Here is a 20,044-nt window from a genome sequence, read left to right as displayed (position 1 = left end):
TAGAAGTATATGTTAGGAATAGAAACAGTACCATGGAAGACCTGAGGAAAAAGGAACTAATTTTTCCTGGGAAAGTAAGAAGAGACTTGACAAACCATCATGTTTGATCTGAGTCTTTTTTTTTTTTTTTTAAGATTTTATTTATTTATTTGACACAGAGGGAGACAGCAAGAGAGGGAACACAAGCAGGGGGAGTGGGAGAGGGAGAAGCAGGCTTCCCGCGGAGCAGGGAGCCCGATGCGGGGCTCGATCCCAGGACTCTGGATCATGACCTGAGCCGAAGGCAGATGCTTAAGGACTGAGCCACCCAGGCGCCCCATGTTTGATCTGAGTCTTAAAAGGCTGTTGCTACGACATGGATGGAACTGGAGGGTGTTACGCTGAGTGAAATAAGTCAATCAGAGAAAGACATGTATCATATGACCTCACTGATATGAGGAATTCTTAATCTCAGGAAACAAACTGAGGGTTGCTGGAGTGGTGGGGAGGGGGAGGGATGGGGTGACTGGGTGACAGACATTGGGGAGGGTATGTGCTATGGTGAGCGCTGTGAATTGTGCAAGACTGTTGAATCACAGATCTGTACCTCTGAAACAAATAATACATGTTAAAAAAAAAAAAAGAAGATAGATGAAGGGGGGGGAATTGGAGGGGGAGACGAACCATGAGAGAGGATGGACCCTGAAAAACAAACTGAGGGTTCTAGAGGTGAGGGCGGTGGGAGGATGGGTTAGCCTGGTGATGGGTATTAAAGAGGGCACGCTCTGCATGGAGCACTGGGTGTTATACACAAACAATGAATCATGGAACACTACATCAAAAACTAATGATGTAATGTATGTGATTGACATAACAATAAAAAATTTTTTTAAAAAAGGCGGTTGCTAGATAATGGGGTGAGAGTAGGAAAATAGGAAGGGAGTGCATAGTGAGAGGTTCAGTGCGGTTGAAGTGGATTGTGTGGGAGAGAAGAAATAGATGATGAAAGCTCAGAGGTAGGTCAGGATTCGATTTTGGAAGGTTTTGTTTATGGCCTGGTAGGGAGTTTGGATGTTACGTCAGATGGAAACCAGAGGACTTTAAGAAAGGAAGTAACAAATACTGTTATTTAGGAAGTAATTCTGGTGACATAGGTGAGATGGTTTGGAGTGGAGAGACAGGTGTCAGAGTTAATATTTAGGTGGCTCTTACAGTATTCTGGGTAAGAATAAGAATCTGAGTTGAGATAGTATCTTTGAATCCAGGTTTACTGTTGTTTCTGCAGTTGAATTAACAGGGCTTGGTGACCCAATAGACATGGGAAGTCAAAGGAAAGAAATCATCAAGATTTCTGGCTTAAGAGACAGGATGAATGGTAATGCCATTAAATGAGGTTAGAAATATAGTAATAAAAATGGGTTTTGTTAAGAGGTACAAACTTCTGGTTAGAGTAAATATGTCACAGAGATGAAAAGTATAGCCTATGGAATGTAGTCAGTAACATTGTAATGATGTTGCATTATGACGGTGACTACACTTACTGTGCTGAGTGTTGAACAATATATGGAATTGTCATCACTTTGTACACCTGAAACTAACATAACATTGTATGTCAATTATACTTGAATTTAAAAAAGAAAGAAAAACAGATTTTAGAAGAAATGGTATGTTTTGGTCTTTCACATGTAAGTTTTAATATCACTTTATGGATTATAACTGGAAATGTCTGTAAGCTGGAAATACCTATTACCAACTCAGAAAAGAAGATAGGCTTCTCTTAAGCACTAGGGATATAGGAGAATGAAAGATTAGGGAGATAGCAAGGTCAAAGCCACAAGAGGAAGTAAGGTCATCCAAGGGACATTGTTTAGCTCTAGATGAAGACTAGAAGGAGGTGGTGGAGATAGATCATCAAGCAAACCTAAGAAAGGAAGAGGGTAGCTGTCTGATACAGTGCCTTTTCTTCCTTCCTCCCTCGTTCTTTTGAATATTTTTATGAAATATTGAATAGATACAAAATAAATGTATATATTGAATATCTGTAAGATATAGGAACTAATACTTTAATTGCTGTGTGTTCACTATCCCCTTTCAAAAAAAAATTACCAGTACCCTTGAAGTCTTTCTGCACCTCTCATATTCTATCCTGTCCTCTCTGTATTTAAGAGAGACACCACCACCTTGAATTTTTAAAAATCATTCTCATTTTTGTTTTATCACATTTTTGTTCTCAAACAGTTCACTGTTTAGTTTTACATGTTTTTGAACTTTTAAAAAGTAGAATCATAGTATTTATATTCTTCTATGACTTGATTTAAGAAAAAATTCAACAATTCTAAGATCATTACTGGTGTTTTATATAGTTTTAGTCATTCATTTTCATTGCTCTGTGATATTCCATGCAGGAATGAAACACAGTTTATTTATACATTTTTGTATTGATGGGACATTTTACATTGTAAGTTTTTTGCTGTTACAAACAGTGCTGCTATAAGCATTCTTGTAAACATCTTTTTGAATTTCTTTAGGGTATAACTAGGAGTTGAATGGATACCTTTGTCCTTGGGTATGTTCATGTTTGGCTTTACTAGGTAGGTAATGCTTGTGTGTTTCCAGAAGTGGTTGTACCAATTTACAGTTCTAATAGTATGGGTGCTTTGTTGCTCCATATTCTTGCCAATACTTGATATTGTTAGACGTATTTATATATCTTCACTGATAGTTAAGTATATTTAATGTTGCCATCATAGTTTTTAACTAGTAGGGTTTTTTTCTTTTTTCTTTTTCTTTTTCTCCTGTATGAAGTTGAACATCTTTCATAGTTTACCATTCTAATTTTCTTTTCTTGATGACTTCCTAAGTTCTGTTTTGCCAAGTCATTTTTATTTTGAGGTGTTTATCTTTTTCTTACTGACGTCTGTTTTTTATATATACTGGATGTTATTCCTTTGCCAGTTTTTATGTACTGCAGCTATATTCTTTATGTTTGTAGCTCTCATTTCTTTTTCTGGTGTCTTTTGAGCATTAGGAATGCTTACTTTGGTGTGATCAAATTTGCCAGTCTTTTTCTTTATGGTTAGCCTTACTTTGTGTCTTATTTAAAAGTCTAGCACTATTACAAGGTCATAAAGATATTTTCCTATTATATTTTTAAAGCTTTATAGTTTGAGCATTGACTTCATTTTAAACCAGCCTGGGAGTGATTTTTTAGTATAATGTCAGAGGCCTAAGTTTATTGTAATAAAACAGAACAAAAACAACAATTTTTATTCTGGTACTATTCACGGAAATGTCCTTCCTTTCCCTACTGTTCTATAATGCCTAGTCTGTGTTTTAAATTTAATTACCTTGTATTTGTGTGGGTGTGTTTATGGTTCAATTCCATCAGTCAGTTTCCCTATTTCTGCCTCAGTATCATGTTATCTTAATTTACTGTGGCTTTATAATAATTCTTACCTGCTCAGCAGGCCCTCTTACATTCTACTGGAGAGTGTCTTGTCATTCTTGTCTTCTGATTTAATATATATGTTTTGGAATCAGATTCAGGTTTTTAAGTTTCTCTTTCTATCTCTTGGGATTTTGAGTAGAATTACCTTGATCCTTTGGAGCATTTTAGAGAAATTGAGTCATTCAATCTATAATCCCTGCATTTTTCCATTTACTGAACTCTTCTTTAATTTTTTTCAGTAAAGTTTTGGATTTTCTCCATAGAAGTCTTGCATTTTTTGTTTCAGTTATTCCTAGGCACTGCGTGTTTTTTGATGGTATTGTATGTGGTATCTTTTAAAAATTTTATCTTCCATCTGACTGTTGGAAAAGTTTAGAATTGCAACAGTTTTGCGTGCTGGCTCTGTCTTGTTATATCCGTTAATTTTAACACATTTGTGTAAATTGTATTAGATTTTCCACATGGAAAATCTTGAGGTCTGTGAATGACAGTTTTATTTCTTTCAAATTCTTTTATCTCTTATTTATTTTTCTTGTTTTTCTTGTACTGATGACAGCTGATATGGCACTGAATAGGAAAAGCATTATCAGTTAACCTATCTTGTTTCTGATCTTAAAAGGAAGAAATTGTTTAAACATTTTGTGAATATGTTTGCAAAAGGTGTTTTTTGGATAGTCTTGATTAGAGAAAGTTCTCTCTTTTTTTTTTAATTTGCCAAGAGTTTTTTTTCTTTTTATTCAAGAATTGATGTTCAGTTTTATCAGATGCTTTTTCTGCATCTGTTGAAGTGACCTATGTTTTCTCCCTCAATCTGTTAACGTAGAGAATTACGTCAGTCTGTTTTCTAATAATAAATCAACCTGACATTACTAGAATAAACCCATTTAGGTCATGATGTATTAATTTTTTAAAATATTTTTGTATCTATGCTTTTTGGTGAGATTGGCCTGCAGTGTTCATTTCTCATACAGTCCTTGTCTGATTTTGTGTCAATGTTATTAGCCTCAGAAAATGAATTGAGGATGTTAATTCTTTATCTGTGCTTTGGAAGAGTTGTGTAAGATTGGAATGATCTGTTTCTTGAATCACTGGACACGCTTGGTGTTAAAGCCATCAGGGCTTGATTTATTTTTGGTGGAGAGATTTAAAATTATTCTTTATCCTCTTTGTGATAACAGGATTATTAAAGTTTTTCTCTTTCTCCTTGGGACCGTTTTATTATTATTATTATTATTATTATTTTATTTATTTATTTATTTATTTTTTAGGAATTTTGCCACTTCATCTTAGATTTTTAAACTTACTGGCTTATTATGTTCATCATATTAACTTTTTATCTGTTAGATTTCTGCAGCATCTGTGACTAGGTCTCCCTTTGGATTATTCATTGGTAGTGTATAGAAATACAGCAGATTTTTGAGTGTTAATTTTGTATCTTGAACTTTGGTAGACTTGTTTATTAGCTTTAACAGTTTTTTTATGGATTCTTTAGACTTTTTTGGATATATGATCAATCTGTCACAGATGTCATCTGTGAATACAAATAGTTTTACTTCTTTCCAATTTGAATGCCTGTTTGGGATTTTTAAAAAATCCTTTTAATTATTGATTCTTTTGCCTAATTGCTGTGTGCTTAGAGAATATAGTCTTTATGAAACCAGTACTTTGAAATTTGCTAATCATTCTCTTGATTTTCTTTATAATTTTATTTTCATTACATATATGTGTATCATTAAATAATATTTACTTTTGCATGTTTTTGAAATTTATATTAGTTGAATGATTACATGTCATTTTGATACTTGATTTTCTCCCCCTGCTATAGACTGAGTTGTGTCTCCCTGTCACCCCCAAATTCATATGTTGAAGCCCTAACTCCCAGTTTGACGGTATTTGGTGCTGGGGCTTTGGAAGATACTTAGGTGTAGGTGAAGTCCTGAGGGTGGGGCCCTCATGGTACTAGCGCCCTTGTAAGAAGAGACAGCAGACAACTTGTTCTGTTCTCTCTCCCCACCATGTGAGGACACTATGAGAAGAAACTGTCTTCAAGCCAGGAACAGAGCACTTGCCGGAAACCAACTATGCTGGCACTTTGTTTTTTATTTAAAAAAATTTTTTTTAATGCTGGCACTTTGATCTTGAATCTCTAGCTTCCAGAATCTTGAAAACAAATTTCTGTTAGTTAAGCCACCTAGTCTGTGGTATTTTGTTATGGTAGCCCGAGCTAAGATACCTTCTTTTTTTCATATTAAGTTTTTGAGACTCCTAAAAAAAAAAGTTTTTGTGACTCCTTCATATTTATGGATGTAATTTACTTTAATTTTTATTTGTTATAGGATTCCATTATGTGAATATACCATAATTTATCAATTCTGTGATTGGTGGACCTTTGGGCAAGTTTAGCTTTTTTTGTTGTTACAATGCCTTGATGTACATTCTTCTACACATCTCTTGGTACACAGTTTATTAGGTATATGTAATTGCCAATATTCTGTTGTTTTTAATCTTCAAAAACAGTGGTTTTATATGGCTTAGTATAGTATCTAGGAATGGAGATGCTGGATTATAAAACTGTTTTCTCAAGTGATGATACCATTTACCCTCCCACTTGGTGGGATGAGTTTCTTTGGCTCCACATCTTTGTCTACATGTGATATTGTCAGACTTTTACGCTTTGCTAATGTGATGCATGTGGAGTTATTTCACTGTTACTGTTACTTGAATTGGTAGTTCACCAGCAGGTTTAACATTTTTTCATTTTTTTAGGAGGGGAGGGACAGCTGGAGAGGGAGAGAGAGAATCTGAAGCAGGCTCCATGCTCAGCGCGGAGCCTGAGATGGGGCTCGATCTCATGACCCTGAGATCATGACCTGAGCTGAAACCAAGAGTCAGACACTTAACTGACTGAGCCACCCAGGCCCCCCATGTGTTTCATTTGTTTATGGACCATCATATTTCTTTTCCTGTGAAATTCCTATTTGTGATTGTGCCCAGTTTTCTATTGCAGTGTTTGAGAAGCTGACTCTTTTTTACTGGGATGTGAACTGCTTGGTGAATTTGATACTTATTGAGCAAACTTTTGGTTTTAGGCTATGCTTGTATGACTAATACGGATGGACTCATCTCAGTTTGTATTTAAACTTAACTGGAAGCTCTAAACTTCGGTATTTTCCTTCCAATAAAATATGGATTAGCTACATGAATCATTTATAACTTTACCTCTCTGTTTCAGTTTACTCATGTGTAAAACAATGGCCTTTGACTAGGTAATATCTAGTGTCCCTTTTACTAGTGTCTTTAATTCATCTGTCTAATATTTTTCTTCTTGGTTTTTGAAATTTAGAAATGTTAGTTTTATTGTAGTAGCAAACTATAAAGTGTTGGTCTTTTGTTTTTGTTTTTTGTTTTTACATCAAAAAATGTTGGGTTTGTTTCTGTGAGATGTGATATGTTAGCTCTCCAAGGACCTCTCTCATTGATGAATTTCCCTGACAGATATTACTGCCTTTTACTTTTAAAATTCTTAAAATGCTGTTAAACCTAGAAATTTAATCCTAACATATATAAATTATTCTTTCTCAGAGTGAAGATACACAACAGCAAATCATCAGGGAGACATTCCATTTGGTATCTAAGAGAGATGAAAATGTTTGTAATTTCCTAGAAGGAGGATTGTAAGTAAAGCATTTCATGGACATTCTAATCTTTGACTATGTGATTAAAATATATACTGTTTAATTGGTTATGGTAAAAATTTCCTAATTTTGATGAATTAGATTAGGAGATTAATTATCACATATGTTAGCTATAAATCTAAACTTAAAGAATTTTTTTTAAGATATGCAGTCTTTTTTTTTTTTCTTAAAAAATGTTACAGAAGCATTTTATGTAAAGGTTGTATATTCATATGGCAAAAATTCAAACATTTCAGAGATGTGTAAAATTAATTATAAACTAAGTGTCCCTCTCCTGACTTTAGTCTTTCTCACTTTCTTGTGTAGCCTTCTAGAAAATTAATTTTTCATTGACTAACATATAAAAATATAACCTTAAAAATTTTTACTTATGGGATCACACTAGGTATGCTGGTCTGCATGTTGCTTATTTTCACTTAATATTTTTAAAAGTTTTGCATATAAACACATTTAGAGCTACCTCATTCTTTTTAATGACTAGAGAGTATTCCTTGGGCTAAATGGACCTGTTCATAAAAATTTATATTACATTCTTTATTTTATTATTTTAAATGAGACTGAAATCTGCTTTTCAAATAAATATCTGTGTGCATGTATATATATTTATATATAGGAATATCTGTATATAGGTAGAATTCAGCTAATAGAGTTTCTATTTTTAAAATGAATAAATATAAATTAGTTATAATTAGCTTGCCAACTATTTTAAATAAATACTTTTAAATTAGTGGGTTCCATGAAAACATTTTGCTCTCAAATAGTTTTATTAATGATTTTGCTTGTGTTTATGTAATCAATTTCTTAATAAGATATTTCTTCATTGACAAGTCAAAAACTAAACTTTGGCTGAGCCCCATTATAAAAAATTACATATGAAGCAGAGAGACCTATACTTTTCTGTATTTTAATGTGTATGATGTATATTATGAAAAATAGTTTGGATAAGAGAAAATTCATTCTTACTTGACCATAAATTACTGTTTATCATGTAGAAAGTTTACATGCATTTCTTAAAGGGTGGTATCATGCTGCAGTTCAATTTGCAAATACACACTTAAAATTTATAAATTTTGCTATTAACTCCAGAACTCCCAATTTAAGAGTTGAGACAGATGTACCTGCTTTGTGTTTTGTATTTTAATTGTACTTTATTTCTGTCACACTTCTGCAGGAGTTGAGTTGTTTTGCCATTACCACTTTTCTTCATCTTAGCATTTTAACCTCTCGTAGGGAACTTGTCACCTAGCACAATGCATCATATGTGGTGGTCATGCAAGAACCTGGCTCTTCTAAGCAGGGCATTGTGTGAACTAGAAATTAGGGCTTAAATTTGTGATCATTCTTTTCCAGGCTTACAAAAAGTAGAAGGCAAACATTGCATCAGAGATGAGGCTACACATCTGATTCAGTCCTAGTTTTGTGACTAACAAGCTGGTTTTTTTGGTCAGGTCACTTCTTGTACCTAAGTTTTCCCCCCTGTAATATGAAATATTTAAAGTAAGAGGAGTTCTAAAATTCTGTGGTTTTATATGGTATATTGCGTTCCATACAAGAGTTTGAATCAGTATTTATCAGTATTGCACTATAGTTTGAAGATAAAATTACATTTTAAAAGGCAAAGTATGTACTTGTCATGTTATGTATTAAATCTGCTTTCTTTTAATGGCATTGATAGTCATTTTGAAACTTACAGTTTTCAATAGTTCGGTCTTCTTTTATTTTTTTTTTTATTTTTATTTTTTAAAGATTTATTTATTTATTTGAGAGAGAGAGAATGAGAGAGCAAGCACATGAGAGGGGGGAGGGTCAGAGGGAGAAGCAGACTCCCTGCCAAGCAGGGAGCCTGATGCGGGACTCGATCCAGGGACTCCAGGATCATGACCTGAGCCGAAGGCAGTCGCTTAACCAACTGAGCCACCCAGGCGCCCTGGTCTTCTTTTACATTAGAGCCGAACGAAAGTTTAAGATAATCACTAAATTGCTGATTCAGGATGAACTGAATCCTGCTGTTAGTGCTCTTTTTTGTGGCTTTCCAGGAACAATTGGAATCATAGTCTATAAAAATCATCTCAAAGATTCTTTAAATTACACATACATATTTTTAATTGAATATCTTTTCTAGAAATATGTCTAACATAGTAGTAATTTTTAATTCTTGTCAAAAATCATTTCCACTTTTGCTATAAGAAGACATGAAAGAAGTGGGTACTTACAGAAGTTGTTTCTCTGAACCTGTAAATTCAGTGTTAGTTTTACAGAGTTAAGAAATAGGTGCTATTTTCCTGTCTTGTTTGAGTCTTCACTTAACTTTGATGATATTTGGCCTTGATTCTTATTTTATATTAGTGTTAAAAGTCTTTTGAGAAGGTAAACTAATTATTGTAAATGTAACCGTGAAATAGCTAAACTAAAAAATATAAGATGTTTGGAATGAGTACTAAATTATTTTTAAAATGCTGGCATTCCAGTCAGTGTAAATAAAAATATTTGATGAAAGAATTGAGTATTTCTTATCTCAGTTTTTCGCATTTATATTTCAAAATAAAATGTATTTTTGGAGATTTTGATGGTAAATTTCTCTAAAACTTAAGAAATGTCATTCTTTTTTTTTTTCCCTCCCTAGTTGGTCGTCAGTCTTAAGCTGTATAACTTACTGTGACTTACGGAGTTAAATCTAATAAGCACTTGAAAATGCCCTGTGACCTGGTTCCTGCCTACTTCTGTTTGTTTACTGATCTTTTCTTGTCCACGCACCCTCTTTCTCTTCCTTGGACATACATATTTTGTTCCTGATGACCTGGCCTTTTTATTAGCTGGCACCTTTGCCTGAAATGCTCTTCTCTAAATTTTTTCTTAGGCTAACTCCTTATCATTAACTCTCAGCCTAAATGTCACTCTTAAGAACCCATCTTAGGTAGCAAATCCATCAGTACAGCAGCATCCTTTTTTCAGCCTCTATGTAGTGCCTTCTACCCTGATCATTCTTATTTATTTGTTTACTGTTCCTTACCCACTATCAGTACCTGGCAAATGGTAGGTACTCAGTAGATAGTTTAATGAATTAATGAACTAAAATTAAGCACCAGCTTCTTTTATTTGTTATCTCTGAAGAAAACAGCCCTGTTAATTCACTAAGTCTCTAACTTCACTTGAATGCTATACCTTTATTTATTTATTTTTTTAAAAAAAGATTTATTTATTTGAGAGAGAGTGAGAGAGAGAGAGAAAGCACGAGAGGGGGAAGGGTCAGAGGGAGAAGCAGACTCCCCGCTGATCAGGGAGCCCAATGGAGGGCTCAATCCCAGGACCCCGGGATCATGACCTGAGCTGAAGGCAGACGCTTAACTGACTGAGCCACCCAGGCGCCTGAATGCTACACCTTTAAATGCTATGCCCAAACATCTTAGGAAAGGTTTTAAACAAATTGTCAGTTTGCTTGAGGTAATGAAAATGTGTTTCATTTTATTGCTATAACGTTCCAATTTTTGTTCTGTCATTTAGGTTAATTGGAGGATCTGACAACAAACTGATTTATAGACATTATGCAACATTATATTTTGTCTTCTGTGTGGATTCTTCAGAAAGTGAACTTGGCATTTTAGATCTAATTCAAGTAAGTTAACACTGTCTTAATAACAGTTGTGGCTTTATATATTTTAAAACTTGTATGTTCTAAATTTTCTAAAATGATGTTCTGTTTGGTAAGAAATAAATTGTTCCATAGTAGATATTGGATGAGTCGAACAGGGTCAAGGGAGACACTAAACACATTGGCAAATTTAATCTGATTAAAATTAATCACAGCTAATTTCATCATGCCTTTTTTCCTGTTCATGTAAGTCATGCAAAAAGTCCAGGATTCATGGATCTCTTACCATGTGCATCCACATCTGATCCCCAAACCCACCCCTCCCTGCCTCCCAAAAATCTTTCATAATGTCCCTGGAACTCAAGGTCAATCATGAGCAAATTCCTCTTTATCTTCATCCCCTTTGTTAATATTGCCTTTACTTTTTTGCTTTAAATTGAGTCGGGCTTCCCTACTGACACTACCTATAACCATCTCAAGTAGTAGCAGTTTTCCTGCTTTCTTCATAATTGCTGAGCCTTGAGGTGTTCGCTTCTCATTGCTTTTTCCAGACCATTCTCTCTTTTAAAGTGCCTCCAAACTTTATTTCTTATTTTTAAACTGTACCACCTTCTACCCACTCTGTTTGAGTCATCTCTCATCCCCACCTCCTATTCATTGGGGATTTTATCAAAAACTTTCAAAGTTCTGAGATTTACCCTCCTTGCAGGCTACTTGCACATTAACTACCACAGTGTCATGGATGCTGGCAGAAGACAGGAGACTTCTGGGTTGGAATCAAAGGACTTATCCCGAATAGCACAAGCAGTAGACACAGTAACAGCATTTGCTTACTGCACTGGTTCCCCAAGTCCCAATTTCCACAGTCACCCAAGGGTGACTTGAAGAGGGCCAGGTGATACCTGTACGCACAGTGGATTGAGTTGTAGGAGAGGAACTGGAATCGTTTATATTGGACACAGATCATGTCTGCCCATGTCCTGGAGGAAGAGCATAGCTTCCATGGGTGTAGATAAACCTGCCGTTTGCTTTGCAGAGAGATGCTCTATTTTTCAGGGCTGTTTGCTTATACAAGCTTGCTTGCAAAGACAGTCTGCAGTGATGACAGCCTGCACCTCTGCTCACGTGATGTGCAGAACTGGCAGACTCATGGGGAACTGGCTCCTAACAGATTATAGTCTTAGTTCACTGGCACTCACTCCATACTACTCGTGTTCTAATTCATGGTGATTTCAACATTCAGTATTCATGGGGATAATTCTTCCAGTACCCTGGTGTCTTCAGACCTGGAATTCCTCTTCATTGTATTTTTGCCCTCTGTCCCACCTCGCTGCTCATTTCTAGACCTTGTTTTTATCCAAACTGCCATCCCTCCGTAGTCTCAATTACACAGTTTCCCCTCTGTCTACCACCTCTTATCTTTTCATATCACAATTTCTGTTACTCCACTAATTCCTTGAGCCTGTTGGGACCTTCAGTCTTTCGAATCTAGCATTTTTTCACTGTCCCTCATCCTCCTGCTGTCTTACTTTCCTTTCCCAGCCTAAATTCCACTGGCAGTCATGGTAATCATAGTCTTGTATACACTCAGCTCCTTCCTTGTACCCATACTTCTTTTTTTTTTTTTTTAAGATTTTATTTATTTATTTGACAGAGAGAGAGACAGTGAGAGAGGGAACACAAGCAGGGGGAGTGGGAGAGGGAGAAGCAGACTTCCCGCAGAGCAGGGAGCCCGATGCGGGGCTCGATCCCAGGACCCTGAACCGAAGGCAGACGCTTAACGACTGAGCCACCCAGGCGCCCCATCGTACCCATACTTCTAAACGTACTTAGAGGAAAAAAAACAACCTGACTACAGGTCTCCCCTTATATTTATGATCTCTAACCTCAGTGAGTCCTTAGTGCTCCCCAGTAATCCTATTTCCCTGGTCCATCCCCCTCCCAGACTCCTAGACAGCTGCTTTCTCCTTCCTCAAAGCTCTGATGCTTCTAGCATCTTGCTTCCTCCTTCGATGAGAGAACTGAAGCTGTCAGAAGAGAACTTCACCCACTTACGTACTAGTCTCTTCCTCGTGGCTCTGGCAGTTCTCCCTCTTTCTTCTGTATCCTTTTTCCTCTCGCTTCCTGGTCATTCCTCTAGCTGCTGTATGGTCTCCCATCTTAAAAGAAGTCCTGTCCTTCCCTCTCCAGCCGCTGCCTCGTTTCTTTCCCTCCCTTTATGTCAAAATGCCTTTAAAAAAAAAAAAAAAGTCTGTACACACTGTCTCAAATATTTCTTCTCCCATTTGCTCTTAAACACACTCCTTTCAGGTTTTCCACTCTGTTGTTGCTGAATCCAAAGGTTCTCATCAGTCCTTCTTTATTTGATTAAGATTCTTTATTCATCTCTTCACGAAATACTTTCTTCCCCTGGCTTCTAGGACGCTGTACGTGCCTCGTTTTCTTGGACCTCTTCAGTTGCTTCGTTCCAGTTTTGTGGTCTCTCCTACCTCTTCTTCAGCAGCCTAGCGGGGGTGCAGGATCTGACCGCATGCTGCGGTCTGCACTGCCGTGACCACGTTGGTCCAAGCCACCACCAGCTCTTGCCTGGACTCTTACAGCAGTTTCCCGACTGTTCTCCCTGCATCCACTGTCTCTTCCTTTCATCTTTTCTGAGTAAAACAGCCAGTGATACTGTTGAAATAGGTCATATCTCACATTCTGAATTCTTCAGTGGCTTCCCTTCTCACTCAAAGTAAAAGCCAACTTCCTTACACAAGACCCATGAGGCCCCACAAGCTGTGAGTCCCCTCCCTACTACCCTCTGCTTATCTCACTTCATCTTCTACTCCTTGCCCTTTTGCTCCAGCCCCAGTGGCCTGCTTGCTGTTTTTCAGATACATCAGGCATGCTTCTCCCTCAGAGCCTTTGTATTTGCTGGTCTTTGTACCTAAATTGTTCTTCTGTTTGGTGTTCCCATTGTTCCTTAGCTCCATCATTCTTTCAGGTCTTGACCCGGATGTCACCTTTCAATATGGTTTTCTTTGGTCTTTTCTAAAAATGTTCCCTCTCTGACATAGTCTAACTCCTTTCTTGCTTTTAAAGTTTCTTTTCCTTAGTACCTATCACCATCTAACATACTATATACTTGACTTAGTTTATCTTGTTTATGGTCATTTACCCTTACAAGAATATAAGCTCATTGAGGGCCAGGTTTTTTTATTTTGTTCACTAGTTTATCCCCAGGGCATAGAAAGGCACCTGGCATGTAGTAGGCCTTCAACATACAATTGTTGAATGAATGTATTTAGTGCCTAATATTTAGCATTCTATGTAAAATAACTGACAACAAAACCTAAAGGCTGAGTAGAAGCAGGAGAGTTAGTTAGAAAAATAAAATATAGTTGCCACATGCTAGTAATACTTTGTTTTGTGTTTTTATCTGAGCACTGGTTACATTGGTGAAAATCATGAAGCTCTGTATACACTTGAGATTTTTGTGCTTTCTGTTTGTGATATTTCCATAAAAAGTTAACAAATTAATTCTGACACAATAAACAAATGTAACTGCTACAAATAGTTGTATTGGGTTAAGATTATCATGAGGGAATGCTCTGCACTTGTTTTCTTTCTCTTTCTTGACCCCAGACAGGGCAAAAACAGGCACATGGTGTAGGCACATTGTAGCAGACTGGAGAAAGCTGCACATAAAAAGGAAGTTTTTTGTCCCAAACAAGTTTCATGGTTCTGAAATCAGCAAGAAGGGGGCATGCTTTGAGATCTAGTTAGTATGATGGAGTAAATAAGGAATTAAAGCAGAAAACTTTGGTAGTAATTCTGAGTACCAAAGCATAGAAATAGTAAAAGTGGCTAGATTAAGGCTTTTGGCATCCAGTGTTGTTAATAATGAAAAGAAAAAGACAAGTGATAAATGGAGTTATCAATATGCCAGATTGCTCTCAATCTATAATTCTTAAACTAGGTTTTGAGGAGGAGGTAGGTATCTGAACTACATGAAACCACAAAGTACGAATAGATAAAGAAGATGTGCTATATATACACAATGGAATATTACTCAGCCATCAAAAAATTGAAATCTTGCCATTTGCAGCGAGGTGGATGGAACTAGAGGGTATTATGCTAAGCGAAATAAGTCAGAGAAGGACAATTGTCATATGATCTCACTGATATGTGGAATTCAGGAAACAAAATAGAGGATCATAGGGGAAGAGAAGAAAAAATAAAACAAGACAAAACCAGGGAGGGAGACAAACCATAAGAGACTTAATCATAGGAGACAAACTGAGGGTTGCTGGAGGGGAGGAAGATGGGGGAATGGGGTAACTGGGTGATACCCATTAAGGAGGGCACGTGATGTAATGAACACTGGCCGTTATATAAGACTGATGAATCACTAACCTCTACCTCTGAAACCAATAGTACATTATATGTTAATTAATTGAATTTAAATTAAAAAAATAAATAAATGAAAAAAAATTAAAAGGGAGAAACTCTTTACAAAAAGCTGGATCTTTATTCAGGTACTCCTGAGTTCTTAATTATTAAAACTTCCCTAAAACTGAGTCATATGGGGCACCTGTGTGGCTCAGTCGTTGGGCATCTGCCTTCGGCTCAGGTCATGACCCCAGGGTCCTGGGATCGAGCCCCACATTGGGCTCCCTGCTCAGCGGGGAGCCTGCTTCTCCCTCGCCCACTTCCCCTGTTGTGTTCTCTCTCTTGCTGTCTGTCTCTCTCAAATAAATAAATAAAATCTTAAAAAAAAAAAAATGAGTCACATGACTGGAAATCCACATGCATGAACCCCGTGAATAAATTAAAAAAAAAAAAAAGAAACCACAAAGTAATCATGGCAGACATTCTTGCTATGTTTTTCATTGTTTAATTGGTGGTGAGAAAATAATACCTTTAAGATAAACATATATATATACTAAGATAAATATGTATTTATTATGAAGTAGAAGAGAAATTTTTATAATATTTACACCTGTAAGAGGAGCCATCAAAGAAATTTTGAGTTTGAAATGAATATGCCTCACGATCCCATGGATAGATACTCTCTTCCTGAGGCCTCCTTGAGAAACACTGCTAAGCTGTGTTTTGTTTTCCCAAAGGCTTTTCTAGTAAAAAAGAGAAGCAAACTTTTACTTAAGTATGGATTAGTAACAGTTAAGGGTTGATCAGAACCCTATATTGCATCCTTTTATCTTTGTTCATTAACACATTTCTTGGTTTATCCCATGTAAGTAGTAGTTAATTCATTGCACCGTTATTTCATAGAAGCTTTGTATTCTTTAGAAAATGGTTTTTTAATATGAAACTGCTTTCTGTTTCTCTCTCAGTTATCAACTACTGAGGAGAGTGGTGGGCATATACTTTATTTTCTGAGCTAGCTACTAATGTTACAGGAGGAAAAAAGAAAAGTAATCTGTTCAAAATGCACTCTGCATTGAAGAGAAAGATTTCATTTAAGAAAGACTAAAACAAATGTGAATTTTCCTCAAGACAAATTGGCAGTATTTTATGCTTGTATCCTGGGATTTAAGCCATCGTTGATTATTTTTTGATGCTGTGGGTGATCTTAATGGTTATGATAGCAGATAGTGTAGTTGTTACATCTCGGAAGAGAATTACATGGGGAGTTGTCAAAGAACAAATATCCTACATTGTATCTGAAGTAGATTTCATCAGGTGTTTGTGGAAAGTGGAAACTAGGTCTTGTGTTTTGTAAAACGTGTTCGCCGTTGCTGTTCAAGTGTTGATAACTGGTCTTGATGTTAGGTAAGACACAGAAAAGAGGCTTTCAGGAGAATTGTGTCATCTTCCATTACTAATGTAGGCTAGAAGTATTTTTATGAGAAGATGAAATAGAGTTATCACATGTTGATATATCATGTCATAAAGAAAGTTCTGTAATTGACCTTGCACGGACTAATTCTACCACTCTCACAAACATGTTGGAAGTTCTGTAGTTGCTGTCTCCCGTGCGACCACCGTAGATCATTCAGTACTTACAAGGGAGTGCTGAGCATGCCTGAGTCAGTCACTCTAAAAATACTGGTCGAATGAACAAAGATGGAAGGGACTAGCTCATTATTTCTGCTTTGGTTTCATGAAACAGCTAATCAGAGCTTATTTAGAACTGATTTTCTTGCTTTGTCCATCTTCTAGCTTTGAGGAAGGCAAGTATAATGTAAGAAGTAGAAATGGAAAATTATAAAGCAAGAGAGTTTAGATCAAAACCTCTTGGCCTTGCATTTCTTTAAAGAATGGATCAAGAAAACTTAAACATCAGTATATAATTAATAAACATATGTTAAGTTTGCTTTTTTTGAATATTGAAATACCATTTAGATGATCATTGAAAGCATGTATTTTTATGCAAAGGTTTTATGTTTCTAAGGTATGCATATGTTGTCCCAGATTTGACTTTATATCTTGTGTGAAATCTGAGAGAAGGCATCATTAGTAAATTCCATGTGGAATTTGTACCACTCTGTCACCAAAGTGAGTAATCAGCTTGTTTTCTTTTGTTTCTTTTTTTAATTCTTTGTAAGTTGGAAAAAAAAGTGATCCTTTTTTGTTTCTGATATGTACTATTTTAATGTGATATCAACTGCCATGTAAGTGTATTTCAGAGCTGGTGGCTGGCTTTTTTTAGTCTTTCTGCTGTAGCATGTCTTTGTTGGAAGTGTTAAAATATTTACAGAGTGAGAACGAAAAGTTCATTGAATATTAACGTTGGTTGTTTGAGTTATTTATAAGCAGTCATATTGTCCTCCATTAATTTATTATGCCAAGCTAATAATAAAGGGAGGCATAGAAGTTCACTAGATAATTCCAAATTCTGTTACAGTTTTCTGTACCACATGTAGCAGTTACATCAGCATGTTTTGTTCAGTTGCAGTCAGGAAAAAATGGAGAGCCAACAGCTGAACTTTTCGTTAGGTTTAAAAAGATGTTTGACCATGGTGTTCCCATATGTATGTAAACTAGAGCTCCACGCATGGCATCTGTTGTTCCTACGGTCCTGAACATTAGACTGGCTTTTATGAAACTTTTACTTAATGGCTGCGAATGCTAATTTAGTATGATATTGAGCATGTCATTTAATCTTTATAGACCTTGAATTTTTTCACCTGTGTAAAGTATGCCTATTTTTTAAATTTTTTAAAAAGATTTTATTTATTTATTTGACAGAGAGAGAGAAAGCACTAGCAGGTAGTGTAGCAGGCAGAGGGAGAGGGAGAAGCAGGCTCCCTGCTGAGCAAGGAGCCCTATGTGGGGCTTGATCCCAGGACTCTGGGATCATGACCCGAGTCGAAGGCAGTCGCTTAACCAACTGAGCCAACCAGGCGCTCCAAGTTATGCCTGTTTTAATATGCTGCCTATAAACCTCATGGGGTTGTTAGAAAGATCAGTGAATCAAAGCAAGCTAGTCATGGTTAAAACCATTCAGCCTCTGCTTTGTACTTTTGGGCAAGTTATTTTACATCTTTGTCTCTCATTTTCCTCACCTGCAAAATGGGAGTGACAGTAATAAAACCCGCTCATAGAGTAGGTGCAAGCATTAAAAAAGTTACTGTACATGAAGCTCATGGCTAAATGACTGACATGTAGTTGTCAGTGGTTTTTAGCTAACATTATCATTAAAGCATGTTATAAGGAAGGCACATAAAAGTATTATTTCATTAGTATGCAAATTTAATTGGATAAAGAAGTCCTTTTATCTTTCTTTTTCATTTTTATGAGAATTTGTTAATCTTTTTATCCTCTATGTTGTGTAATGGCTTAAGATGAATTTTGTATGATGATAGAGATATCTGCTAAGAGAGTGACCTAATTGGAGGAACTTGTAAGCCAAGAATTCGTAAGTGAAGAAAGATCCGGTGATCTTCCCTTTATTGCAGAGGAAGTTATGCTAGGTGGGTGCTGCGGGATGTGGACTGGTGCCTCACTGCCTTCCACTCTGTGTCATTGTTCTCTTTTGTTAGAAGGGTAGGCTTGAAAGTGCCTTGTTAAGTAGGGCACTGCTTAAAATTTGGGCTATATAGGTTATTTTTAAGAATTATCTCGCTGAGGACCAGCTGACTGGCACTGGGGGACCATGGGGAATAACCCCCGGTCCCATGGGAGGGTGAGTTCTGGTGCAGTTCCTCTTGCTGGAGAAAGAGGGAGCCCTGGCCCAGTTGGCTCATTTTCCAGGCAGTCCAGGGTGAATGCTCAGGGTCATTTCAGGAAACTTCTACCTGCTACACCATACTGTTACCAGAGTATTACAACTTTCTGTTTTCAGTAAGATTCACTTCTTATATATATATGTGGGAAACCAAAAATTATTTCTACAATTTGAGTCAGACACTGTTAAGAGTGATTCAGCATTCCTAAAATTCTTTTCCTGTCTTATTTTCGTTGAGAAGTCTGTTTTCCAATAACTGCAAATTTAATATTCACTTTTCACTTATTTACATTGCTACTTCTTGATAAATCCTGGTATTGAATTTGATGATACTGTTCTAATTTACATGTTTGTTCACATCTCAGCTGCCCTCTTGGGAGGCGGCATAGAGCCCAGTTGGTGTTTGGAGTCAGATGGGGTGGGTTTGAATGCTGGCTCCGTCGCCTGATAGTTACTTTGAGAAAACTACTTACCCACGTCCATTCCCAATATCTGGTCTGTAGGTGCTGATACGCATAGCTACCTTATCAACACTGTCGTAAGAATTAGCGCTAATGTATATAGTTAGCATAGGGCCTAGAATACAGGAGACATGGTATTATTTAATTGGTAGTGGTGAAATGAAGTATTTTGGAACTCAGGTACTTAAAGTCAGAATTTTGGAGTTGGAAGTAACTTAAAATTTATTTTTTCTCCCTTTTTAAAAAAAGATTTTATTTATTTATTTTTAGAGAGAGAGCGTGCAGTGCACGTGCTTGTGGGAGTAGGGGGGAGATGGGCAGAGGGAGAGAGAGAATCTTTTTTTTCTTTTTTAAAGATTTTATTCATTTATTTGACAGAGAGAAACACAGCGAGAGAGGGAACACAAGCAGGGGGAGTGGGAGAGGGAGAAAAGCAGGCTCTCCGCTGAGCGGGGAGCCCGATGCGGGGCTCGATCCCAGGACCCTGGGATCATGACTTGAGCCGAAGGCAGGCGCTTAAGGACTGAGCCACCCAGGCGCCCCAAGGGAGAGGGAGAATCTCAAGCAGACTCCACACTGAGTGTGGAGCCCAACATGGGTCCTCATCCCACAACCCTGAGATCATGACCTGAGCTGAAAACAAGAGTCAGATGCTTAACCACCTGAGCCACCCAGGTGCCCCTATTGTTCCTCCTT

The 20,044-nt window shown here is 36.7% G+C and overlaps 1 protein-coding gene across 7 annotated transcripts in view; it reads left to right on the top strand.

Moving 5' to 3' along the window:
• AP3S1 (adaptor related protein complex 3 subunit sigma 1) overlaps positions 1–20,044 on the top strand; it is a 71,887-nt gene that overhangs the window by 17,138 nt on the left and 34,705 nt on the right. For 6 of the 7 annotated variants that reach the window (XR_004913031.2, XM_036078973.2, XM_036078977.2 and 3 more), the window contains exons 2-3: positions 7,010–7,101; positions 10,624–10,735. The exons of the other annotated variant lie outside the window; for it this stretch is intronic. Coding sequence is in view for 5 of the 6 variants with exons in the window: in XM_036078973.2 (XP_035934866.1) it covers positions 7,010–7,101; positions 10,624–10,735 (204 nt within the window). In the remaining variant the exon portion in view is untranslated. The remainder of the gene's footprint in view (positions 1–7,009; positions 7,102–10,623; positions 10,736–20,044) is intronic. 7 annotated transcript variants of the gene reach the window in all.

Source organism: Halichoerus grypus, chromosome 2 (genome assembly GCF_964656455.1).
Source record: "Halichoerus grypus chromosome 2, mHalGry1.hap1.1, whole genome shotgun sequence".
Lineage (NCBI taxonomy): Eukaryota > Metazoa > Chordata > Mammalia > Carnivora > Phocidae > Halichoerus > Halichoerus grypus.
The sequence above is the reverse complement of the archived record's forward strand: the minus strand, read 5'-3'. Positions and strand labels throughout refer to the sequence as shown.